General features: G+C 51.7%; 1 protein-coding gene across 4 annotated transcripts; it reads right to left on the reverse strand.

Annotated features, from left to right (window-relative positions):
• Positions 1-1,543: 1,543 nt before the first annotated feature.
• Positions 1,544-25,982, reverse strand: CYSTM1 (cysteine rich transmembrane module containing 1). Of its 4 annotated transcripts, none has more exons than XM_042025341.1 (3): positions 25,877-25,982; positions 14,160-14,407; positions 1,544-1,993 (listed from the first exon to the last, which is right to left on the reverse strand). In XM_042025341.1, the coding sequence occupies exons 2-3, from the start codon at positions 14,386-14,388 to the stop codon at positions 1,887-1,889; spliced, it is 336 nt and encodes a 111-aa protein (XP_041881275.1). In that variant the 5' UTR covers positions 14,389-14,407; positions 25,877-25,982; the 3' UTR covers positions 1,544-1,886. The 4 variants fall into 4 exon arrangements, with proteins under 4 accessions (XP_041881275.1, XP_041881276.1, XP_041881277.1 ...); XM_042025342.1 differs by having other exon boundaries at positions 25,911-25,968; XM_042025343.1 differs by lacking the exon at positions 25,877-25,982 and adding an exon at positions 24,899-24,923.
• Positions 25,983-26,230: the final 248 nt, after the last annotated feature.

The following is a 26,230-nucleotide window of genomic DNA, read 5'->3' on the forward strand; positions in this document are numbered from 1 at the left end:
TTCCCGCTCCATCCCGCTCTATCTCGCTGATCCCGGTCCATTCCCTGTCCCGCTCCATTGTCCCCCTCCATTCCCGCCGATCCCGCTCCGTTCCGTGTCCCCCTCCATTCCCGCTGCTCCCGCTCCATTCTCTGTCCCTCTCCGTTCCCGCTGCTCCCGCTCCATTCTCTGTCCCTCTCCGTTCCCGCCGATCCCGCTCCATTCCCTGTCCCGCTCCATTCCCGCCGATCCCGCTCCATTCCCGCCGATCCCGCTCCATTCCCGCCTGCCCCGGCAGCCCCGGCGGTGCGCGGCCGGACACCGCCACCGTGTGGCCCTTTTGGGCAGCGCACGGGCCCGGCCCCCGCCGCTCTCCCCAGCGCTTTCCAGAGGCTCCCGGAGCTGGGAGTTTCCAGGTCCCGTTGCCGACCCCCCCGGGCTGTCATCCCATAGGCACACGGGGGCTGTCACACTCTGGGCTGGCCCTTCGCTGCCCCAGGCTCCCAAGCCGTGTCACCTGGCTCACCACACACGGCCCCAGCTGCAGCCGCTGTCCCACAGACACGGGGCTGTGGCTGCTCCGCCCCGGCAGGGCCATGGGCACAGGGCAGCCACACGCTCCACTTCCTTCCCCCCACCAAGGAGAGCGAGCCAGGGACTCTGCTCCTGATTCCTTACAGCTGCCAAGGAGGTGCAGTGACAGGGAAGGTGACAGTGCCCATTCCCAGGGCAGGGACCTCTAGGAACCAGGACACAGACCCGAGCTTATGGCTCCAGAGGGGCAGCCCCCAGACGAAGACTCCTGGGGAGAGGGGATTGCAACCCCAGACACATCAGCTTGCCCCAGACCAGAGCCCCAAACTGCACTGCTGAGCCCAGAGTGGAGCTGTACAGAGCACCTGGGCTGCACCACCAAGGGACAGCGAGTGCAGTGCCCTTTGCAGACAGATCCGAGATCCCTGGGTGATCTCCAGGCAGTGCCACACAATGCCAGTGTGTGTCAGGACACCAGGGTCAGCTTTGCTCCCAAGGCTGGGGGAGCAGCAGGGTGGGACACATCCCCCATGGAACCAGCAGCAGGTTTTCCCCACTTTTCTGCAGAGTAAAGCTTTTTATCCCTTTTCTGGCCAGGCGTGCCATGGAACAGCTTCAGCTCTAAATCCTCAGCACTAGATTAATCCATGGCTTGTCTCTTCTTACCCATTAATTTACCTCCCACAACCCTCGGGGCTCTGCAGCGCGGGCTGAGGGATCACAGCTTGGGACCAGCCCTTCCCCAGGAGCTGCTGGTGCACACACACAGCAGCTCAGCCTGTGCTCCTCCCAGCTCTGCTGTCCCAGGAGCTGCTGGAGAGGGCCCTGGTTCCAGAAGGGGACCCGACTGGCCAGACCCACAGGATAAAAACCTGACTGTGCTGCCCTGTGTGGGATGAGGGGGTTGGAGGTGCCATACCAAGGACTCCCACTGACAGAGTCAGTGCCCACAGGAGGCCAAAGACAGACAGCACCATGGGGAATAAATACCCACCCTGCAGACAGATTTACTGAAACAGCCGGGACCTAGTGAAGAAAATCAACTGTTGGCTTTAATTATTGCGTACGTCTTCGTCTCTAGGGCTAGGAAAATCTCAACTGGTAAATATACATTTCATCAGAATGCCTTTGGCTGAAATACACCATTAGCACATTCTTCAAAGTTACAACAAAAGTCTTAGAAATGTTAAAAAGGGATTTTTTTCCTTTACTAAAATAAAGGAGTGCACCCCCCACCCCGACAAGGCGCTAGGACGGACAGACGGGAACTCGTGGCTGTGCAAAGCAGAGCGTTGATTACAGTAACAGAAAGAAGTCGGGACAGGAGTGGGGAGCCTGCATAGCGCTCGGTGAGCGGCAGGGCGGCAGCGGCGTCAGGTCAGCATGTCCCAGAGGCAGCAGCAGCAGAGCGCGGTCCAGCACGCCGTCAGGCAGGCGCTCTCGCCCGTGTCGTCCCTCCGCCGCTCCTCCACGACGTACACTGCGGGCAAGAGGGGCTGGTGAGTCCGAGCAGCAGCCTGCCTGTGACTGCCGTGCACAGTCACGACACGCAGTGAAGAGGACAAGAACCAGGTGTGGCCCAGCCCCCAGGTCAGCTTTCCAGGAGGTGGCAGCTCCCTCAGCTGCAAGCACCGCTGCAGCCTGTGAGCCTGTCCGCTGGGACTAGCACTGCTGTTCCCCAGCAACTGCTCCAGCCCTACCACACACAGAACTGTCTCCTTCCCTAGGATGACAGGGCAGGGACCAGTCCTTGCTGCGGCTGTGTGTCCCTCCTGCATGCGAGGGGACTGCCAGCCCTGTCAGCTGAGCGCCCGAGGCACAGGCGAGGAGGTGGCAGTGCAGTGACACCTCACGGGCCAAGGGGCAGGTGCCCCAACGCTCCAGGTATCGCCTCATGGACAGAAACCATCCCTGCCCCGAGGCTCCTGGCAGCCTGTGGGGATTTGCTGCACACTGCCAACTGCTTGAGCACACAGGAGGGAGCCCCAGGTTTGGGTGGAGCTCTCCAGGCAGGGTCTCCGACTTGAGGCCAGTGTGCTGCTTGCTCTTTGTGCCAGCTCCTGAGGCCCATTAGGACAGGAGCAGTTTATCTTTGGTTCCTCCTCGCTGAGCCCAGGCTGTCACACCCAGACCTGCATCAGTCTGAGGGCAGGCAGGTGACTGTCCTTCCTGACAGCTTTCTTGGGTCTGATCGTTGTGGTCTGTGCAGGAAACGTGCCCTCACACTGGAGTCCAACCCAGGCAGGCAGCTAGTGCTGGCAGGCAGAAGCCTGGGCAGGACACAGCTCATGGCATTGCCCTGGCCCTCCCACGGGCTTGCTTTGTGCTCGGGAAACCATTCCCCAGTCACTCCTTAAGCTCTGCAGAGCAATGGGTGGAGGATGTGCTCCAGCTTACACAATGCCAGAACTCTGACACCCCCAAGGGAGGCAGAGAAGGAGAGTCCAGCACCCCCCAAACGTCTGTGCTTGCAGACAGCTGTGCCCGAGCCTCAGGCAGCTCCCTCTCATCAAGGGCAGTAAGGGACAAGAGGCATCCTCTGCACAGGCAGAGCCCAGCTCCAGGGGAGCCCCTGCATGGCATCAGCACAGCACTGCTGTCCCCCTTCCCTCTGGCCACTCAGTCACAGCAGCTGCAGCCCTTGCTCCAGGAATGTCAGCATGTACATTCTTCTCCCTTCAGCCCCAGGAGAGGTGGCAGTGCTGTGACGGAGCAGGAGAGGTGCCACGCGCTCTCCTCCCTCAGGAGCTGCAGTCCCTGCCCGCCCCTCCAGGGCCCAGGCTGGCACCTCCCAGCAGGAGCAGAGCAGGACCTGACAGAAACTTGGCTGCCTGCGCTGCTGCCAGGGGAAGCACGACCTCCTCCCCACAGCCCTGGGCAGGGCTGTGCCCAGGGCCAGCCCCTGCCACACCCGCAAGGAGTGCAGAACAAGGTCCATGACTTGTGAGCCCGGCACCCTGGCTGCCTCTTTCATCCCTCTGAAAGGGTGGACCACGGACCCATCCCATCCTATCCCAAGGGGAATACATCCCATGGCACACAGGACTTTGGCCAGGCCCTTCTCTCCTCCCGCAGCCCCAAACCTGCACTCAAAGCCATGCCTGGAAGACTTGCAAGGAGAACATGGAGGCTTGTGAGCCTCGACCTTACACAGCAGCGTGTCAGCAGCTCTGTCCACTGCCTGTTCTGCATGGAGAGGTGACCCAGGGGCTCGGTCTGGGCTTTATTCTCCTGGTGGATCCAGGAGCTCTAAACAAGCAGCTCTTTGGTGCATTTGTTTGCTCTAAGAAGGTCCTGTTATGATCAGTGGAGGCAAAACACCCACCAAATACTCCAAGAGTCCTGTGTAAGATGGTGACATCCCTGTGCTGGAGCCCTGACACAGCCCTGGCTTCCAACCAGCTGCCAGGCTGCCATTCAAACTGTCCCACCTCTGAGCCATGGCGAGCTGGATTGCTGCTGCCAGAGCACTGCCATACCCAAAACTGAGGGCCCCAGTGCCCTGAGACATCCAGATCCACACAGCAGAAGGAGGCTGCCCCTTGCCAGTTACAATCAGCTGTCCAGGACTGCAGGGATGCAAGAAGTGTTTGCCTGAAGTATTTATGATTAATCCATTAGAAGTTTTAAGCTACAGCCAAGTGTCAGGGACACGCCAACAAAGCACGTCCAAGGCATGTACAAGGTGCTGTTATGCAACGCTTGCTGAAATATTAACCGGAATGGCTTTCCCAAGCTTGGGCCTGGGCAGAGGGAGCTGGGCGCTCTCACCACGGCTGCTCAGCCAACTCGTGTGGGACAAGGGGGTCACAGTGTCCGTGGGTATCACCTCCTGTCCCTGCCAGCCAGCCCTCTGGCACTGCCTTGTCCTGGAAGGGGCTGCCCAGAGCCAGCCGAAGGACCAGGCACAGCTGCCCACTAACAGCTGGGGGCAGGACTGGGACAGGGCAAGGGACAGCAGCCATGTCAAGACCTTTCCAGAACTCACCATGGGTTTGGGGTGAGCCTTTCTGTTAGAAACGGTGAAACAGCACTCACGTTTGTTCCCTCACTTCTGCGAAAAGCTGGAAGCCACTTAAACCAACAGCACATTGTGGCAAAAGCACCTTTTGGCAGAAACCCTCTGAAAAAAAGCTGTGGTCTTCCCCCATGGCAGGCAGCTGTTGTACTTCAGCAAACCCGCTCACCTTCCAAGTTCAAGGAATGCCCCAAAGATAGCACCTGAAATACACATTTGAGAAGTTGCCGCCTTCCACTGCAGAGCTCCTCTCCAAGGAGAGCAAGTCTCGAGGGCAGCTCTGCCTCTGCCAGCTCACGGGAGCTGCTGCAACCACTGCTGTGGTCTGAGCGTGCACACCATCAACACTGGACACGTTCACACATGGAGAGCATCTGGGCAATGCTCTGAAGAGAGACAGCCACCCCTCCCTCACAGTTTGTGAGGCTTTCTTTGAAGCCACATCAACGCTTCAGGAGTTGCAGCTTTGTCGCTGCACCACACAAATTGCCAGAGAGATTTTAACCACAGATACACAGCGTTAATGCTGAACAGCTTTTCTGATCTGGGTGTGGGGCTTGCAGAGGACAGAAGAGGAGCAGAACAGCTGAAGGGTGGTCAGCTGTTCAGCTACAGCTACCAACCAGCTCAAAGACAGGCTGGATGAACTGCTCCCAGCCCAGCTTCTCACTGAGCTGGACACACCCTACACCAATCTGCTCATTTTGGACACCTGAACGCTGGCTTCAGAGCACTTACAGAGTGACACAAGTACCACAGGACATCAAGAGCATGTGGTGGCACCTTCACCCACTCCTCCCAGGCCATGCAGTAGTGCTGTACAAACGCCGTGTCAACCCCCAAACTCCGTATCCAAACCTCCTAAAAGCATTTTGTTGGGAAGTCTTGCACAGCCCATGACTGATGCCAAGTCCCCCCACAGCTTCCCAGCTGACTGCAACCAGCAGGATTCCATTGACAGACATCAGATCTTCTGCTGGGATACCTTTGTCAACAAAACCCAATCCACAATCTGCCAGTGAAGGGAATCGTGGCTTTTGTGAGATTCCGCAGTGCCTGAGTGCCTCCAAGCTAAAGCCACCCAGTTTTCTGTGGCGAGCCTTATTGGGGACCCTCATCAGCTGCTTTGTGCCTCTCTTTTAGCCAAGGTTGGGCACTCCAACCACCTCCAGCACAAAGGGTCCTCGCCATTATGAGCAGAAGCCTGGTGGCCACAAACAGAAGAGAAACAAGGGTGATTTCTCTTGGAGGCACTAGACAGCACTCAGTTCTAGGCTCCGGTTTTGATGGTTTCGTTGTTTTTTCTAAAACAGGATGGGAGAAGGTATAAGCTGAGAGACCCTCCCACCTCCTAATCAGCCTCAGAGTGTAGAGCACAATGAATCATGCTTACCCCGAAAACGGGGTGAGCCTTTCCTGTAATCACTCCCCGTAATCACACAGCAGTGGCCTGCACAAACCAGTGCAAATAACTCCCACTTTGTTTTTAAAACAAATACTACAATACCTTCTTATTTCATGTACAGTCGACTTTATCTTAAGCATACACATTTTGTTTCTTCTCATACCTAATTGATACGTTAATCATTAGCTCCATGAGGGAGAGGAATGAGCTGTACTTTTCACCCGGTTTGGCATAAACTAAAATGGTGAGCTTAGACTGCAATGCCCCTTATTGCAGTGCTTTACTGGGTCTACAAGGATTGCAGTGCAAGGGCACTGGCTTTGATGCCAGAACCAGTCCATCCTCTCCCAGGGCCCGCATACAGACATCACTGTCAAGGTACCAACTTACCTACATGGGGGTAGTGATGGTGCCTGAGAGCCCTTGAGCTCCACAAGCTCTCCCAGAAGTCCTGCTGCACATGACAGGGGCCAGGCCCTTGCCTGGGCATTTCAGGTATGACAGGAATGACATCCAGGCACAGAGAAGCCAGCACGGGGCAGGCTCAGCGCCTGGAGAGCAGGAGGTGGAGAGCAAAGCCCAGCATCCACCAGCTGCAGGGACTCCCCTCCTCTTAAGGTGGGAGGGCTCAAATCACATTGCCCTGAAGTTTACTTTCCTTTAGCCCAGCTGTGTGCCAGCACAGACCCCTCACCTGCACTCCTGGCTGTGAGGCAAGGCCTGGGGCACATGAGAGGAAGCAGCAGTAAGTAGTTTACAATCACTGCCACTGCAGCCCCAAAACCCTCCCTTCCTGTGCTATCAGAATGGCTGCTTGCCATGGGAACAGCTGGTCAGAGCAGGAGTATTAGTTAATACCAGAGTCTCATCTGGGAGGGAGTGCACAGCAGAGAAGGGACCCATAAGCCTCTTCCCAGTTGTCAATTAAGTGGGTTTTATCACAAGCCACTTCTGCACCAAGAGCTTTATTTTCACTTCTTCAGCGAGCAGGAAACTGCTCGCCACCGCTTGGAATGATTTTGTGCTGCCTGAAGCAGATTGCTAAGTCAGGTCAGCCTGTGCATCTGCTTCTACCTTCAAACCATTCTCACCCAGGTCCTTGGAAAGCTCTTCTGTTCAGGATGGAGGCCAGAGAAGGCAAAGTCAGCACAAGCACACCCAATGGATGCAGAAGTGACAGTGACTGGAAATCAAATGTCCAAGAGCCATCTTTGAGGTGTACACTCTGGTCTGCAGACCCAGAGCTGCAAGAGGAAGGAACACCCAGCCATGACCTCCCAGACATCCACTTGTCCTGAAATAAACCCCACACAGGCAGCAAGTGTGGAAGAAGAGATTTCAGGACTGGGGAACAGGGACTAAACTTTTGTATGAGCTGCCACCAAGGCTGCTCTCTGCACCAGGCCTCTCCAGGGCACAGCCTGGGCACAGATGAGATCTAACTCCCTTGGCAAGGAAAGCATTTAATTGTTCTTTCTCCTCTCTGGGGGTATTTGCTCAAGCCTAACAGCTTCAGGCCTGTTATTTTCCAGCCCCCCAACTCCTTCCTGCCCAGAGGCTTTCACTGTGTGCACAGTTTCTACCAACACCACACTCAGATTTCAGGAAATACCTCAGTACACTCCTGAAACAGATACCACAGCCAGATGGAAATTCAATAGCCCACTTCAAGCAAGAATCTTCCAAAGCTTCAAAATGCTCAGGACAAGTTTCACAACTCCCAGCTCCAAACACAAATGGCTTCTGCCAGAGCCACCCGAGCAGAAACCAAGTGTCACAGAATGAAAATGCCACGGAGTACAGGCAGCTCCACCTGCAGATCCCCTCTGCCACCAGACAGCCACTGCTGACCCAGCCCAGATTTCAGCCTGGGCTCAAGCAGAAACGACTGAAGTACAGCTGCTCACACAGGTATCAGACCTGCCCTTTTCCACGGCCACAGGCCTGGGTTCAGGAGTTGGAAAATTCCTGCCTTTCTGTTCCCGTAAGTTTGAGCAGCTCTGACGCTCACCCTAGAGAGCTGTTTCAGCTTTCAGGAAGCTGAACAGGCCACACATTTCAGGGAAATCACTGAGCAGGTGAGCCAAGAGAGCACTTTCCAGAGCCAACGCTGCACTGGGCAAAGCTGTTCCCCTCTCACACACCAGTCTGGGCGCCAGGCATGGGTTAGGGCTCAGCAGGAACCATGCAGAAGATTTTCTTGCAGCTGAGCTCAGGGCTGGAAAAGATGTTGTTTCCTCACTTGAACACAGAGGGATGTGCGATCCTTGAGATAACAAAAGTGATACTAATCAGCATTTATGGCGTATCAATGCGCCTGGGAAGGATTCAACACCTCTAAAATGCTACAAGCATTCCTTACAGGAATCAGCAGACCTTGTGTATTGAGTGTTCAGGTCTCTGCAGGATGTCAGCAGGCATCAGCCAGCTCTCCAAAGCACTACAAACCCCAGCACAGAGGTTAGAAAGTGCACAGGACACATGTCATACGAGAAAAAAACCTGTCCCTCAGCTCAAATGTACAATAATTCAGGGCTTCAGACCCTTCTAGACTACAACAGATGAGAGACATCTCCCAAAAGTACAGATTTTGAGAACTTCCTCTAACACTTTTTAAAATCAGTAAAATCTTAATTTACTGTTAAAGCAAGGAGATGTTTTTAACCTAGTCAGCCACAGGGCTTAAGAACAGCACAATCCTCAGCCTGTGTCAGTGCTTACACTGAAAACCAGCATCAGTCCTAGAGTTAAACAACACCTGGCTTGGAGGGATTCACAGAGCACAAACTTCATCTTACAAAGGTCTTGCAAGCGTGTTCTGGGTGACTGACAGGAGAGGGACAAAGCCCAATTTAAAGCAAAGGGAACACGCCCCCGTGAGATCCTCCTTGTGCAGCCCCACAGGGTCAAGTACCACAGTCTGTGCAGTGTCTGCAGCGCTGGGAAAAGGCCGTGCATGATTTGCTCCTCACCCAGCCTGGTGCCCAGCTGACAACGACTGCAACAGCAGCCTTGTTAAATTCAGCCCACGGTGTTGTCAGCCTTGGCCTCCTGAGGCCAGTTTGTCTGCAGCTTGTTTTCAGATACTGGACCTGAATTGGGGATAATTTTCTTTGCATCAGGTTGTTATCAGATTACTCCCTCCTTGAGGGTGAAAAGCAGTGAAGGTGAGGTGAGACAGCAGCCCCACGACTGCACTGTTTGCCAGCCAACAGCCCCTGCTGTTTGTGCAGCCAGGGACAGAGGGAGGGATGATACAGCAGCCCTGGAGGAGAGAACGCTGGGTTTTAAAGCACACTAAGGAATGAGAAGCAGATAAGAGGACAACTGCCAAATAAGATTTTTTTTTTTTTTTTGCAGGACTCCAGCATCTGGAGTTGCAGCTCCTGAAGGCACAGGAACAGTTAAACTAAATGTTCCAACAGATTACTTAGAAAGGGGTCAACAGACAGAAAGCCTGTCCTCCAAATTAACTCCTGCTGGGGAAGGCTCAGCTCCACATGGTTTGGGAAGCAAGGGGGTAACCACTGAAAGGCACTGGAAAGCCTCACCAGAATGATTCTGATCCCCTCCTTTCCACACTGAGACAGGTAAAGAGGAAAAATCATCCACCCCTCCAGCAGCAGGCAGTGCCTGTATCTAGGTGACCTGTTTATTCTGCAGCTGGACAAACATTAGGAGGCAGACAGCATCACTGTGACTATTACTCTTATCGCAGACGGCTTTGCTACAAGTAATCAACCTCCAGAAACAAGATTTCCACCCTGTGTGTACAATGGCTCAGACGCAATGCTGAGCTCTGTTTGCCCGCAGTGCCTGCTGACAGAGCCTGGTTCCCTTTGGCACAGCATGGAATAGCCTCATCCATTACATTGGCATGTATCAACAGGGAGGGGGGAAGAAATTAAGCTGGTCAAATTGCTAACATCAGCTTCTGCTTTTAAAATTAGTTATGTCACTTCATACTTCGGCTCGTTCCACTTCTTTTGAAAGTATACCATAATCAGCTGCATTACATTTCACCTCTAATTTACACAGACAAGAAAGTACCAGCTGAGCAGTCACCAGTTACTGTGGTTTCCTTATGCTAGTTGATAACAAATAATGAAAACACTGGTGGGGAAATGAGATATTTTCTGGAACAAGATATTTTCCTCCTCCTAAGCAAGCCCCTGCTGTAAAGAAGAACCTGCTCCCTACACAATGCGGCACACAGGAACCATGTTCCTAAAGCTGTGTTTCCCAGCTTTGTTCTGGTGCAGGCAGCTTCCCTCTACCCACACCAAGCACCACGTGGCACGTCTACCCTGTTCCAGGAGCTCACACCCACATGGACTTCGTGTGGACAGACACGGAGACAGCCCTCAGCCTGGGCAGGAGAAAAACTGGAGCCAGAGATCAGCAGGTCAGTTCCCAGCGCTAGGAGGCTGAATCACACACCCTTAAGGATAACGTCCCTCAGGCTCAGCATACACATTATCATCTCTAAAGGCAAAGGTCAAGTTGTTTATTTCTAATTAACAACAGCCAAGTCAGTTGCCAGCCCTTGCAAGATGTAAGAAGTGGGGTTTCTTTGGAGACTTTGGTATCAGTAACCTGATCGAGCCTAAAAGCCATCCATCCAAAAAAAATAAAGCCATGAGGTCTTCTGTGACACCTCAGCAAGTCACCAGTGAGTCTCCAGTTCACTGCTCCTTCATGTGGAGAAAAAACATGCTTTGAGGCCTTTCATGGCCTGAGGTAGCTGGGGTGACTCTGAGGGGGTGTAAGCTTGCACACACTGGCCTCCATCCCCTCTGGGAGAAGGGGCCAAGGAACACTGTGATCAGCTGGAGTCTCCCTGTCCCACAGTGTCGTATGGGGGTGGCCACATGGGAGTCATATGGCCACCACCACTATGTCTTAACACATAACCACAAGCTGATTTCTGCACCCCAGATGTCCTCGTGGCTGGCTAATCCTGCACAGACAGTCCAGAGAGGAACACACGTGTTCTCCTTGTCCAGAGCTGTTCTGAACTGCAGCTTCCTCCAGCAAGCCCTTAGGTTTGTCCCCCAGTTCAATGGCATATTGAAAAGGTGGTGACACCTTCCCTTTCTCACCTACTTGTAGTGGAGTCATTGCTCACTGAACAGCAAGAACTTTCCTTCCTACCCTTGCCAAGCACAACCCCAGCAAGAGGGGCTGAAGTCTCCAGCCTGGGCTAACAGCTCCCACCTCCTGAGGACACAGAGAAACGGGTGCTGTGGGTGGGGAAAGGTGTGGCTGCAGCACACATGGGCAGTGTGACTCAGGCCAGTGCTGCTCAGCCTGGAGTCCTTCACCAGCAGCCTTTGAAACAGGCTCAGAGCTCCTGGGCAGTGTGGGTGACAGAACCAGCAGCCAGGTTAAGCTGCTTCCCTGTTACACCTCAGATACAGCTTTAATACAGAGAGTGGGGCATGTGAGGTTTTTTTTACTTCTCCAAGGGCTGAGTGGACAGGCTTTGTCCATTGCTATTCCTGATGGGCTACAAATTAAGATGAAAAAACACCATCACCATAAAATGCTACTTTACCATCAGATTTTGAGAGCTCAGCAATAATCATTTCCATCTGTGTGATCCACTCAAGACCAAAATATGATAAATAATTACTTCCACACATTAGCAGTAGCACATGGGCTACGATCTACAACATAAGAGCCCACTTTGCAGTTTGCCCACACAGTAAGATTATGTAAACCATAAAATTTAAAGTATACCAAATTTCCTAATTTTCACTGTGCACACATGCTTATTCAGAAATACTAATGTACTACTTGGAGTAGCTTAATTCATTAGATTAAGCAAAGTCATGTAGGAGAGTAAAATATCCACTCTGAAAAGGAAGCATCCATGCAGTAGCTCTTCCCAGATAAGTGCTTGGAAACACCACAGGAAGCCACACGAAATCATGCTAGACCAGCCAGGCTGACTGCAATGCCTTGATTAAATTTAGATGTCAGTTTTTTATGTTAGAAGTTCAGCCACACCAATACAGATACATAGCATTAGTGTAACAGATTTATAAAAAAATAGCTTTTTTAGAGACATCCACTCTCAATTAGACACTCCTGGGGTTCTTAAACAAAGCCCCATTGAAAGCTCTTTTACAGCTTCAGAGGACAAAGATCAGGTTCCAGTTTGACAGACTGGCCAAAAGGGAGCAAGGGGAGAAAAAAAGGGTGTTTAACAGAAGGAGAATGAAGAAAAAGAAAGCTTTTGCAGAGAAATGCAAAATTATAGCCCTGACTTCACTTTGCAGACTTAATAAATGTGTTTAAAATAAATGTGTGCCATCCAGAGGGACCTGGACAGGCTAAAGAGGTGGGGGCATGTGAACCTCGTGAAGCTCAGCTGGGCCAAGCAGAAGCTCCTGTACCTGGGTAGGGGCAATGACAAGTGCAAACACAGGCTGGGTGGAGAAAGCAGCCCTGGGGAGGACTTGGAGGCAGGGGATGATGGGATACTGGGAAGAAATTCTTCTCTGTGAGGGTGGTGAGACCCTGGCACAGGGTGCCCAGAGCAGCTGTGGCTGCCCCACACATGAAGTGTTAAAGGCCAGGCTGGATGGGGCTTGGAGCAGCCTGGGATAGTGGAAGGTGCCCCTGCCCATGACAGGGGGTTGGAACTGGCTGATCTTTAAGTTCCTTCCAACTCAAATCATTCTGTGATTCTATCACTTTTTTACATCCACTTCAGCAACAGTGGAGCTAATTAGAGGCTCCCAAGGTGGGTTCAGAGACCACCTGTAGCTGTGGGAAGGCAGTTCAAGGACAAGACTTGCCAGAGGGTTTTTAATTTATGGATTAGAGTGCTGCTTCTGCAGAGCTGAACTTGTGTTAGCTTAGGCTTAACAAAATCAAACCTCCTGCAGAACAAGCCTGGGCTGTCAGTGCAAGACACTCAAACACTTCACTACTTGTCCTCTCCAATTTGCCAGCCTATTCTTTGTGCTAGTCCACAGGTTTGTGAGCAGAGCAGAGGACATTCAGTGTCATCAGTTCCCTGATCCAGTTTGATATGAGATCCTTCAAGCTTCCAAGGCAGCAGAACTGTCTCAAAGCCAGACTGTCCAAAGGAACAGTTCCTGTCTCCCTTCAGCCTCTGCCAGCACATCCCTTTGTGTGGCTACAGCAGCAAAGCAACACTGGCACCAACCAAAGATGTTCAACATGGAAAACAAGGAGTTTTCCCCCGCCCAGTACCAAGAAACATCTCTTAGCCACCCCAAAACCCCAGGGAAAACCCTGATTACATTTTGATTCCATGTGATGGAAGTGGTGGGAAGCATCACCATTGCTGCTTCCTCCTCCTCCTCCTCAAAGGCAGGGTTCTCACTCTGTTACAGAGGAAGTTGAACTCATGATTTGCCCTCAATTCAGGTTCTTACTCACTCACACCAATTGCTCACTGCTTAAATTTGGGCCTTCTCGATAGACCCACACCAGACTGTCCAATCCCACTGAACAGTCCACCTCTCTCAGCTTCTCCTCACAGAAAGGAGCAGAAGCTCTCATCCCTTAATCATCTTCTCTGCCTCTCCTCTGACAATCTGAGCCTGCAGCAAGTACTGCAGTGAGCCCCAGGAGAGCTGTGGGTGCCAGAGCATACCAATGTGCCATATTGAGGGGACGTGGCACACAGATGGACCAGCCAGCTGCCAAGGGAAGGTGCATCATCCTCCCTCCCTTCCCCAGAAATCTGGGTTTTTCCACAGAATGATAATAACTTCAGAAAAAACCAAAATGCCCAGGAATGAGCAGATCACTTGGACAGATACTGATGGGCTCACGAAAACCAAGGTCCATTAATTCAGTACGAACTGCACATTTGAATATTATAAGCTTTAACTGTGCAGCCTTTGGTTGGAACTCATCAAACGAGACAGGTGGAATGAGAGTTGTGGCAAATCTAAAGCCCGTATAACAACCTCAGCTTAAGGATTCCCTTGAGGGATCAGCACGAAAGATGTTTGGCAGTATTCTCCAACAACCAGAGAGAGAACTGTGAGAGCAGCAAAACAAAGCAGGAAAACGAGCTGTAAACAAAACTGCTATTTCAAACAAGTCACCACCTCCTCCAATACATTCACCAGCCTCCTTTAGGGCCAGGTGCTGGTGAACACATTACTTCAAGGTCAGCGTGTACTCATGTGAGGCAAACAGGTGCCCCAATGTCACGCCGTGGCTGCTCGGTCATACCTGTATTTTTCGGCCCATCTGCGTACACCGGTCCTGGAGGTGGAGGTGCGTTCTGCCATCCATACTGGGGATATCCTTGGTAGCCTGGCTGGCCCGGCTGGTAGGGCCCGGTGGGTCCAGGGGGGTAGCCGGGGTACGGGCCGGGAGGGCCCCCCGGCTGCTGTGCATAGGGTGGGTACGGGGCAGTTGGGCCCGGGCCGGGGTACGGTGGAGGATTATCGTAGCTCATGTGGGATGCGGAACCTGTCCTGCAAAAGAAGGAAACAAACAGGAGACCTGGTTTGCTTTTGTCTGCTCATCCACGACCATGTGAGTTCCACTGCAGACTGCTCTCCAGAGAGCCCTACGTTGTGTGAGAAACAGACTTCAAAATACCTGGTCAAGCAGCAAATTTATTTTTAACCCTATCACGGGGGTAGGGATGGGGTTGAAGTGATTTCTCTAAGTGACACGAGTTTAGCTCAGCAGTAGTAGCATGCTGCTTTCCAGTCATGCATCAGCTATTCACCCTAAGTCTTGCAGCAGCAAAGCAAAATCCTCTACTTCCACTCATGATTAAAATGCTTTTAAGAGAGATTTAGAAGTGATTACTTCATGTTTCTGTCAATATTGGAAAGGAAAACCATGGAGAAATGCAGCCTGTTCCAGGCACTTGATAGCTTTGACATGAGAAAGAGTGAACACAAATGTCCATTACGCTTCTGCTAATTGTTAAAGCACCCAGACCAGCACTCTGGAGCAGGGCAGTATGGAATAATTTCCTGATGACACTGTACCCCAGCACGTTGTGTAGTCTTCCAGTCATATACAACTGAATCATTAAGCAGCCACAGGGAATTAGGGCCTTGGGCTCAGCCTCACTCAAAAAGCAACACTAAAGACACCTCAGAGAGCTCATAAAACCCATGTCATGCATTACTCATGGCACAGCCATCAGAAGACAAGACTGTCCCAATACTGCAACTTTAATGAACCTCTAAGCAGCATGACTAAGCAAACCATTTCTTACATTAGGCTTTTGGAGCTTCTCCCTGTCTGAGAAACAGAAGTGTATATTAGTATACTACGCGTTCAGGAACCTTCCTGCCCGAAGCAGCGGTAGCCTGCTATTTCCTTCCCCTATTACAGGGTGCAGACGGGTCACCAGTTCCCCTTTGCTACACACCTCCTCCCACACGCCACAGGGAGAAATACCAGGAGCATAACCTGCCTCTGCCAGGCTTGCAGTGGGAGGGGCTGGCCAGCAGGATCGCCTTTGGATGGCACTGGGATGGGCAAGCAGCCGGACTGCTCAGCCCTGCGCCCCCGGGGACGGGCAGCAGAGACCATGGGCACAGGCAGCGAGCTCAGCCTGAAGAATTTCACCTTTGTACCGCTACCACCGGAGCCCAGCGCGATGTGCGGGGCAGAGGCCAGGCGAGCCCAGCCCCTGGGGCTATGTTTAGCTGCCGCAGTCCCTGGCAGTGTAGAGCGAGCTGTTTGTTTACAGCCTGCTGTTTCATCACCTCAGAGAGCCGGCTGTCCCTCCCCAAGGAAGGATCCCAAGGCTCCCGCTTGTTTACACGCTGCTCCTGCCCGAAGGTCGCCAGCGCGATGCCAAGTGGCACCGCGGGGCTCTGCCCCGCACCCAGCCCGGCTGAACCCACACAGTGCCTGGGATCTAGAGGCTGCTCCAAGGGAACAGGGCCGCCGTCCCGTCCAGAAGGACACCGAGAGCCCTTGAGGCTCACAGGCTGCAGCTGTCACTCACCTGAATTCACCCGAACGCTCCTCATGGTGTGCGAGCCAGGCACAGTCACAGAACCACAAACATGCTGAGCTGGACAAGGATCACCCAGTCCAACTCCTGGCTCTGCATAGACACCCCAGCAATCCCACCCTGTGCCTGAGAGCATTGTCCAAGGGCTCCTGGAGCTCTGGGGCCGGGACCATTCCCTGGGGAGCCTGGTCAGTGCCCAATCATCCTCTGGGGGAAGAACCTTTCCCTGATACCAACCTAACCCTGCCCTGACACAGCTCCAGCCGTTCCCTCGGGTCCTGCCCCCGGTCATCAGAGTGAAGAGATCAGTGTCTGTCCCTCCTCTTGCCCTCACAAAGAAGTTGTCCCACGTAACTGCTAAGGCAGTGCTGTACCCTGCAGATGACATCTTTTAATGGCTTTGTCAAGAGTTTTAACTGCTTAACCAATGTCTGGGATTACAGGAATTTTATTTATGGCTTGTTTTTTTTCCCCCACTGCTAGGCCAGCCAGACCACTTAACTGCTCACTTTAAAACAGACAAGCACAACATACACTTAACTCAAGGCTCTTTAACCACTGCACTGCAATGCAACCCCCCTACCAAGTCTCTAGCAAGGAAATTCTTTCTTCAGGAAGGCAGGGAAAGGCAGGCAGCAAACCCTACAACTCACTTCAATGCAATCAATTAGAGAACTGGGACACAACAGGCCACTAATGCTCATCTAACCCAGAAAATCATCCCAAAATAACATCCAAAAGCAAGTTTCCAGGGAAGAATAAGGCCAGAGCGAGTGTGTGTGTGTACACCAACAGAGCACTGCATGTGGCAGAGTAACCATTTGGAGCCCAGGCATGGCCCAGGCAACCCTGTGAACCCCCCTGGTTTGCTCAGGCTCCCTGAGCCAATGCACAGCTGCTGTGCCTGCTCCTGGCACGAGGGGATCCAGGGCACTGCTGCCTGCCTGGTGGAAAACTGCCTCCTGCTCCATCAGGGTGACTGCAGGAGGTCACCCTCCTGAATTTAGGTTTGCACCAAACCAGGGAGGTGGCATGTGGGAATGCCCTGTTCCAGATCAAAGAGCTCCAGCCCAACGTCGGCTCCTTGGGCAGGGGACAACCTCTCCATCCGTGTTCCCCTTCTCTGTTCAAGGGTGTAATTTAGCATCCTAGCTACAAATATATGTGTTTTTATATACACACACACACTAGGCTTTCAAAGGCAGCAAACAACAGACCATGTTTTGTTCATAAACCTTAAGAACCCTCGGGGCTTAGCTTGCTTTGATGAGCACTGTCCAGCTCCAGCAGACTCACATGGATTACTTCAGTTTTTCAAAGTCCTTCTGCCCAAGAGGACGATCAACCCAGGCCACCCTTTCCAGGGAAGGTTAGTCTTCCCTCCTGTCCCTTTATATGCATCAATTCATTTATCCACATTCAATATCATTGATATTTTAGTGCTGAAGCAAGGTTGAACACATGCTGTGATTCTTCAGCTGGCTGTGAACTCAGATTCAGTCAGTGGATAACACTCAGCCATCCCACTGCTCCCTTGCCATGGGACTGCCAGGGGCCACCCTTCTCCATCAGGACCGGCCATTCACTCCCTTTGTTAGCCAAGCAGGGAGCCTGCTCCCTGTCCTGTGGCTGCCTGGCCTCTGGCAAGCATCCAGCATGGGAACATGCCAGAATCCCTTTGGAGCCAGTGGGACCACACAGGTAACAAAGCACCTCTGCAGAAAGGGCTGAGATGGGGATCAGGTGTGCCTGGTAAAGCTCAGAAACCCCTGCAAGAGTGTGGTAAGATGAGAGCCTGGTTAAAACCAACAGCCAGGGGGATGAACAAAACCACCTGCACATCAGCAGCTCTGCAGAAATGTCTGTGAAACAGTGAGAAGGAGTTAAAAATCCAACAGCTTGAGCAAACAGGGAAGTGGCAGCATAGGGAACAAGAAAGAATTACTAGTGCTCTTTGTTTACCAGCTCCATGTTGGCTGTGTCAAAACAGCTTTTGAAGAGGAGGAAGGTTAGGAGTGGAGGCAGTGACTGAGATTCCACCTGCTGATATGGGAGAGGGACTGAGGGGAAAACTGGCCAGAGCCTACTAACAGCTGTACAGATGCCTGGGCAGAGACAGCAGAACAACAGAACAGAGGAAAAAATTGGGATTAAGAAGAGCATATTCCAGGTTGAGGGTAAAGTAACATAACTGAGATTAGGCAAGAGATAAAAGAGAGTGTCCAGCATGAACACTCAGCAGCCACTGGGGATTTGTCTGTGATGAGTGAGGAAAGCCCTGAAGAATTCATCAAGGTATTCAGCAAACCCAGGAGGAAGTTGTGGAACCTAAGTTCTCGGAAAGAATCTCTCCTTGTCCCCCAGTTTCACTGCCAGTACTTGCTACACATACACACACCCCTACTCGCCCTTTTTGAACTGTGTGACAACACTGAGATTTCCTTCACTCTCATGATCTCATACATGATTTCACATACTTCCTAGTACCCTACTCACCTGGGTACGTGTTTGCATGGCAGGGATTTGCAGCATGAAGCAAATACTTTTCAGAGACATACCTGAGCTCTTAGTCAAACATATCATCAAGCTTTGCTGTGGGTTCTTACCCCAACTGGTAATTCTGTGTGAGCTGCAACCAGGACCAACCCCTGTGAGGTTGCATCAGAACTCATATCTGTGTGTTTCCTAGTGAGCACCTCTCAGAGGCAAAGCACAAAAGAAGCCAACCATTAGTGAAGCCCTTTGTTTTCCATGACGCTGCAGGAGGTCCAGCAGGAAGAGCCGGTACAAAGCTCAATGGTCCCTGCACAGCCTCACTAGTGCTAAACTTCATTTAGTACTAGACCCAGCAAACAAAGAGATTTCCTTGACTGTCACTAAGTATTTGTCCTGTCTGTTGCTGCTTAACAACAGAGAAATTGCTAATCCATCTGAAGAGAATGGCAAACCACGTTCCTATTCCTCCTCCCCACCACATTAGTACTTTTGCTAAGGAGCAAGTTCATTAGTACATCGTTTCCTTAAGTCATCTTCAAACTCATTTGTTCTACACTGCTGAGTAAACATTATTTCCCCTACCCCAACAGCAGGGTTTCATTTTTAAACAAGCTGCTTATCACACCCCAGAAGGCTGCACCATTGCTCAAAAGGTCTGCAAACCAGAAGCCACTGAAGTACGGGGTCGTATAGGGAATGCACATAGCACCAGATGTGTGTGTACACACAGAGGTACCAACAGGCAAGAAGCACCATCCTGTGTGAGAATATCAGTCCTTCTACAGGTGTAACCTGGCTCTGGCTAAGGTTTAGCAAAAGGTGCAAGTTCAGAACTATAATGCTTTGCATACACTACACACAAACAGATATATATTTAACCTGTCCCTTTTGGCAACCAATCCTTAGAGAAACAGATTTCACCATTAGACTTTGAAAAAACTTCTGATCGCTTCACATTTACTGCCTTGTAGAAGGCCAGCAAACCAAGGCAGCTGCTACAGAACTAGTCAGTCACTGCTCCTGATCCTCCTCTCCCAGCACACTCATGAATTTATTATCTTTTTTGTTTTTTCCAGGCATCTCTCCTGAGCTGAAGACTGTCTGCTTCAACAGAGCCTGCACCATTCCTTGATTATTCTTTCCAGACATCATTGTGCCTTTTAGTGTCACCATTTGTCTAGGAGGAAGCAGGCAGACTCTCTCTGCACAGTGCCACAGCTGTCTTCTGCTTCCCAGCCCTTTCCCAGCCCACTCCCAGGGCAGCTCTTGCCATCCATCAAGCTAAAAACAGAGCTCAAGCTGCACTGTACTAATTGCAACTGCAAGATCCTTCCAAGTGGGAATAGCTCCTGTAGAGCCTGTCACTGCACACGTACAGCTCACAACATCGCTCACCCAAGTGACAACACACAGTCTCTTCCACCATTTCACTGGCTCTGCCACAAGCCTCTGAAAACAGCCTTAGCTTCAACCTGGGAATGTCTCACCATCCACAAGTTGCCACCTCTAAAACTAGGAAGGAAGGAACAGGAAGCCTAATTTAGATGGCATGTGCAGCCCTGAGGCACAGCCTGGGGGCCTGGACAGGGAGGACTTCTGGTCAGAAGGTAACATGGTGCAGAAAAACAACCAAGAATGAAGAGAATAAAGGGAAGCATGATGGAAGAAAGCTTTTCTGTTAGCACAAGGGATGCCCAAACAAAGACCCTTCAGAGCCTGCCAAGATGACCCAGTTTCACCCTTTTCCTTCCTCCAAAAGGCCACGTACAAGGCTGGCGCTCCCAAACATCTCTTGAGGTCAGAATAATTACAGCCACCATAATTATTGCCAAAATGACTGGAAAGCAGTAGGAATCTGCTTCTACCTGTTGGCACCTTGTTACCTTGGCAAATCTGAGGAGAGCATTTTTACACAGTAGGTGTCCACAGCTACTAATCACCTGCAAAGAAATACCAATCCCTATGGACAGCTGCCTGCAAGTCAGATCCTTCAAATCCAATCTCCAGAGCAAGAAAATCCATTAAATAAAGAGCTGTGCATATGGGGTGAGAGAACAATCTAACCAGGGTACTGAAACAGGGCAAAACACCTTCTCTAGCACAGGGAACAGTGCAAGAAACAGCCCTATGAAAACAAATGGGCGATTAGTAAACTAAAAAAAAACCCAAAAACAAACCACCAACAAGAAAAACCCAAAGGAAATCAGCAGTCTGGAACACAGGAAAAAAACCCCATAATGACCCAAAAGCAATTAGCAGATTTTTGGAATTTAAAGGCGAGAAGTTGCTTTTTTTTTAGGACAGCAGGACAAGCATTGCACCTTGTGCTGCTGTAGTCAGGAGGAATCACCTTTTGGGTATGGCAGGTATTGATTCAGCTGGTCTTAGCACAGATGAAGATGGAGGGCACGGTGAGAGACCAGATCCTGAGAAGGACAACTGGGGCACCCTGATATAACCCACCCCTTCCAATGCCTGCAGCGCTAGGAAGTCGTTTTCCAATACAGAGCTCTAATGGAAAGTACATTTAACATCAGCAATCCAGCTCCTGGCAACCAGCCTAGCATTTAAATTACATTTCATATGAACAGTATCCAAATGAAAAAGAGCACAAGTGGCTCTTAAATTGCACTGGCTCTGTGTTTCCCTCTCACCAGCTTATTTGTCAGCTCCATTTAGTGATTGTACGAAAGGTACGTTAAGGATAAATTGTAAGAGATTCCATTCTTGCTCGGTTTGCTTCCAGGAAAAGCTTCCTCCCTGGTTTGCCCTCCCACTTCACCAGGTAGCTCCATCAGCCTAGAGAAATAGCTGAGGGGGAACAAGAGCTGCCCCCACCTTTTCTGACAAAAGCTGTTCAAAACTACTTTAATTTCCAAAATACAGGTCTAGGCAAAAGCAAAAAGCCCAGCTTTGTGCTGTAAAAGGAAAAGCTAAAACCCACTCCTCTGTTGAAGCCCATTTCCTTAAGAGGTGTCCTGGACTCCAGGACACTCACAGTCCTTGGGAAGAGGGGCATTTCCTCACATTTAGTTGAGTGGCTGCCAGGCACTTCCTGAACAAAACAACTGCACCTGTGTGGCTGAAGCCACCAGATCAGGCAGCTCTGTGCACTGAACAGTGGTTTGGATGAACAAGCATTTAACCCTCCTGAGCCAGGTATTCCCTCCTCCTGGTATCCTCCATGCCCTCCAGGGTTCTGAAGCCTGCCCACATGTGAAAATGGAAAGCCTAACTGATGTTTGAGGCTGACACTGGTGTACCTATGAACTGTCCCAGCTCCCCAGTCCCATCATCTGCCCTTCCTTCTTGGCAAAACCATAATGGATATGCCCATTTCCAGGTGATTCTGGTTTCAGAAACCAGGATTTGATCAGCTCTAAAGGGCTGTAGTCATGCTGACAGTTTTTGCCTCAGAGGCACCATCCTTTGTGGAGCTTCACGGTCACAGATCTGCCCCTGCTGCTCTCCACAGAACTCTTATCAATGTACCTTCACACTCACACCACACCCATGCCAGGATTTTCCTTCTTCAGACACATTTCAGTGTCTCATGAATTGTTACTAACACACAAACCTCGTCAGAAACACTATCCATCACTTACTGCCTGCAATATGCTGCCCACTGTCTACCTACATGTTCTACACGGCAGAAGGAAAGTATGAAGCTGACATAGTTCCTACAATAAAAGCATTAGTGGAAAAAAGAAATCAAATCCAATGCCCTGCTACTGTTACGACACGAACTGCATCCTTATGGGGAAAAAATGTCAATTGTTTCAGACATCTGATGAAAGGTTTTAGAAACATATACTTCAACACCAGGAACTAACAATTACAAAGATGGAAAGCATCACTTCACAGCCCCTCAGGTGGTGTCAGCCATGGCACTTGTTGCTGACATGCCAGGTGAGACTCTGCCCAAGTACAGCAGTGCCTGTGGCAAAACCCACCTAAAAGCAAAGTCCTTTACACAGAAATCATTTCAGAGAGAAGCATCAACATCTTGATTTCAGGTTTTGAATGCTTTTGAATGCACTGCTCTTGTTCAAGTCTTTGTATAATATGTTGCCTTAGATAATTCCAGAAATAATGACTACAGCTTGCTGTTAAAGTGGTGCATTGACTGCTTTAAGATGCAACAAATACCAGAACAACAACAAAAAAATCAATGAGAACATCTGATTGTCAGGTTAAACTACACCTGCAAATAACAGTTGAAGCAAGCAGCTTTGTTGGTCGAACTGAGAAGAGAATGTGAAACAAACAGTATGACTGGCAAGAAAATTCGTAAGCACAGATAATACATTCATATGTTATTCAGATGGTGTTGTGGCAGCATTCCAGCCATGGAACAGCAGCAGTCTTTCAGGATAACTTCACCAGCTCTGAAACACTGGTGGATTAAGTGGAAGATACTACCCAGAGCCCATGATGATTTTCTAGCACCTCAAGCAGAAGCACACCAGCAGCAGCACACAGCTCCCAAGGCACGGTCATGTTGCTGTGTGCAGACAGAAATACAGGCATCTTCTACAGCTGAGATCTCATTAGTCAGAAAGAGATTTCCATGATAGGCTGGAAAATGGAATGAGACTGAGATTTGTCCGCCCCCTTCATGTTTTCTCACTTTTTCTGCTTTTCTATATCCTTCATGTGGCTCTACCATGATGCTTTACTTTGCCTGTAGGGCATATGCAAGAATCCTCTTTAACGTCTGCTTGTCACGGGCCGCAGTTTCTCCCATACCAGTGGTCACCAAACCAAAAAAGCCTTTGTCTTACCCTGTTGGGGGCTGAAAAACGTCTACACTTCAGGGGACTGCCCTCAATAGCTGGTAAGACCAAGTAATACCTCAAGAAGACATTATAATCCTAGTGTGCAAATCTCTCTCTCTGATATGTAAGTGACAGAAACAGCAGCTTTTGCTCAGCGGTGGTGGTGCCTGGCATAAGGAATGCAACAGACCAGATGCTTCCAAGGAGATCCGCTCCTCAAAGCCCTCTGCAATCCTGACCAGCTGTGGGCAGGCACTGGAGCACAGCACTGCTCCCTCCCAGGACAGCACAGTGGTGGCACTTCCACATAAGGGGACCCCAGCTGGGAAGAGCTCCCAGGATACAGCTGTGAGGGTAGCCCAGCATTTCCTGCCCCTCAGCACAGGTGTGAGGCCAAGCCCTTCACCCTGAATCCTGGGGAAGGCAGCCATGCTGGGATGAGCAGGCTCGGAGGCTCCCAGGCTGCCTGTGGGAAGCCAAGCTGCTGCCGGCAGGATGCCAGGCCTGGCAATACTGACCGTCTGCTTGAATGACTCGGGCTCCTTCCTATCTTTCCCTATTCCCAGAAATGACAGTGCTATTTTCTGCTCATTGAGCCACTGGGTTTGAGGTCAGAAGCAGGAAGTTAAGACAGGATATGCAACCCAGAGAGTAGAAAACATCAATACCAACAGTAGCGAATGAGCGAACCTGCTCATTCAAGGCTCCAGCTCCCACGAGAAGTTTTCAGGGACCCCTGATAAGCTTCCAGCCGTGCCACATACAGATCACAAACAGGGGGCAGGAGAAATGCAGACCTGTTTCTTGAAAATCCAGAGTTATACGAGCTTGCTCTGCCCTCGTAGAAAAAAAAATCAGGTAACATATTCATCCAATCCTGCATAGAACTACCCCGAGAACAGGCAGCTCCTCTGTTTATGGCACACAAAGCCCTCCAGGTACTTCTCCATCACCCCGGTGCAATGCTATGAGCAGGAACATCTCTGCTTACACTCACAGAACAGCTCTGGTTGTCTGAGCAGCAAACCACTGCCCATTTTAAATGTAAAATGGACCTGGGGGGACACACGGCAGCAAACCAGCAGAGCTCTCTGCTCTGACTGACGCCAGGGCACCACCTCGCAGGGTCTACTCAGCACACACAGAGCCCCCACCCATGCCAGAGCCACTCCTTTACACGACAGTCTCCTCTTCGACCTCTGCTGCAAGGACACCCACCAGCCTCTGCAGATTATCAGTTACAGCTCTCACACCATTTGGGGAATGACGAATCAGTATTTAACAAAGATGGCCTTTATAGCACATGAATAAGGGGCAGAGTGAAACAGACTTCGTGCTGCAGAAGTTTCTGTGCTTGGTAAAAATCACTATCCTGCGCAATAGATGACTATTATCTAACATGCACATTAATCCCTGACTGTCCCCAAAAAGCACTGAAATACGATCAGTAGAATTTATAAAGTCTCAGTGTTTTCAGCCTCCTTCCCAGTCTACCTGATACAGTAATATTATTATTATCATCATCAAAAATTTCTAGGAAGAGTCACTTATTATTTAAGCAACTGATGAGAAATACCCCTTTCCCAGCACAGCAGCACTTCCCACACCTTGTATCCTATCACTGTATTTACACAGCACAAGGAGAAGGCAGCTGCTCAGCACAGTCATTATAACTCACCCACACTTACTACCTTACCCAGACTTACCCTACTTACAGTCGGGTTGCTCACACACGTCTCGTAGTACAGGCATCAAAAGCAGAGAGCACCTCTTTTTTTCCTTTCAGATAAAGCTAAACACGAATCTGGAGTGAGTGGGACAGCTCTTGGCACTAGCCCGGACAGAGAGGGTCTGCCCACTGCCATCAGAAGGGGTGGCAGATCCATGTGGCAGAGGAGAGGAGACAAGCGCTCTCCTTCCCTCATTCTCCTATTTCACCATGACATTTAATTATCCAAATGAGGTCTCCTCAGCTATAGGAACAGGAAACATAAATCCAGGACAACCATAATGGCTTTTAAACACACGATGCAGCACTATTATTTTTACTCCGAGTGCTACCATACCTCTTGCTCTACACTAAATAATCCTCAGCATCAGTACCACCCGCGCCCACCCTGCTCTCGCCCCTCGGTGCACGAACAGCCTCAGCCGGGCAGCACCGCGTCCCCCGCGCACAAGGCAGCGCCGGGAGCCCCCGCCCCGCTCCGCCGCGCCAGCCTGGGATTGTTTAGGGCACCTTTGGGACAACGACGGCATGGCCGGCGCTGTCAGACAGGGCGGGACCCCCGGGCTGGGGGACGCGCCTGAGGGGGGTTCACCGGGCTCCTCCTGCCCCGACCCTTCCGGAGCGCTGTCCCCAGCGCGGTCACCCACCGCAGGCTCCCAGGGACGGGACGGGACGGGACGGGCCCGACCCCTCACCCCGAGGAGCCTTCCTGCTCCTCATCCTCCCGCTCCTCATCAGTCCTGAGCGGCCCCGCGCCCGGCCCCGCTCCCCCCCACCCGCCGCAGCTCCCACCCGCGCCGAGCCGAGCCGAGCCGAGCCGAGCCGAGCCGAGCCGAGCCCAGCCGAGCCGCGCCGCGCCGAGCCGAGCCGAGCCGCGCCGAGCCCAGCCGAGCCGCGCCGAGCCCAGCCGAGCCGTGAGGGCGCGGCCCCCCAGCCCCTCACGGAGCCCCGGTACCTGCGCCCTGCGCGTCTCGCGCCGCCACCCGCACCTGCTGCGCACCCCGCGGGGCGGTGACGTCACGGGAGGCCCAGGCCACGCCCCCAGCGGGGCAGGCACGTCACGGCCCCGGGCCCGCCCAAGGGGCGTGGCCACGACGGGGGCGTGGCCGGAGGGAGGGAGCCGGGTGGAGCCGGGCCGTGTCCGAGCCGTCGCGGCTGTCCGAGCTGCTGCTCTTGTCTCTGTCCTGCCCCGTCCCTGTCCGAGCTGCTGCTCATGTCTCTGCCCTGCCCTGTTCCTGTCCGAGCTGCTGCTCTTGTCTCTGCCCCTGTCCCGTCCCTGTCCCAGCTACTGCCACTGTCCCTATCCCTG

Source organism: Corvus kubaryi, unplaced genomic scaffold, assembly GCF_017639235.1.
Source record: "Corvus kubaryi isolate FWS band 111438036 unplaced genomic scaffold, C.kubaryi_AGA036_p1.0 37270, whole genome shotgun sequence".
NCBI classification, from domain to species: domain Eukaryota; kingdom Metazoa; phylum Chordata; class Aves; order Passeriformes; family Corvidae; genus Corvus; species Corvus kubaryi.

Bases quoted from the DNA above. Each gene is read 5' to 3' on its own strand.
- CYSTM1 (XM_042025341.1), bottom strand. From the start codon at position 14,388: ATGAGCTACGATAATCCTCCACCGTACCCCGGCCCGGGCCCAACTGCC. The intron at 1,994-14,159 runs GTATGACCGAGC...TCTTGCCCGCAG, and splicing joins AGATGGGCCGAAAAATACAG to TGTACGTCGTGGAGGAGCGG.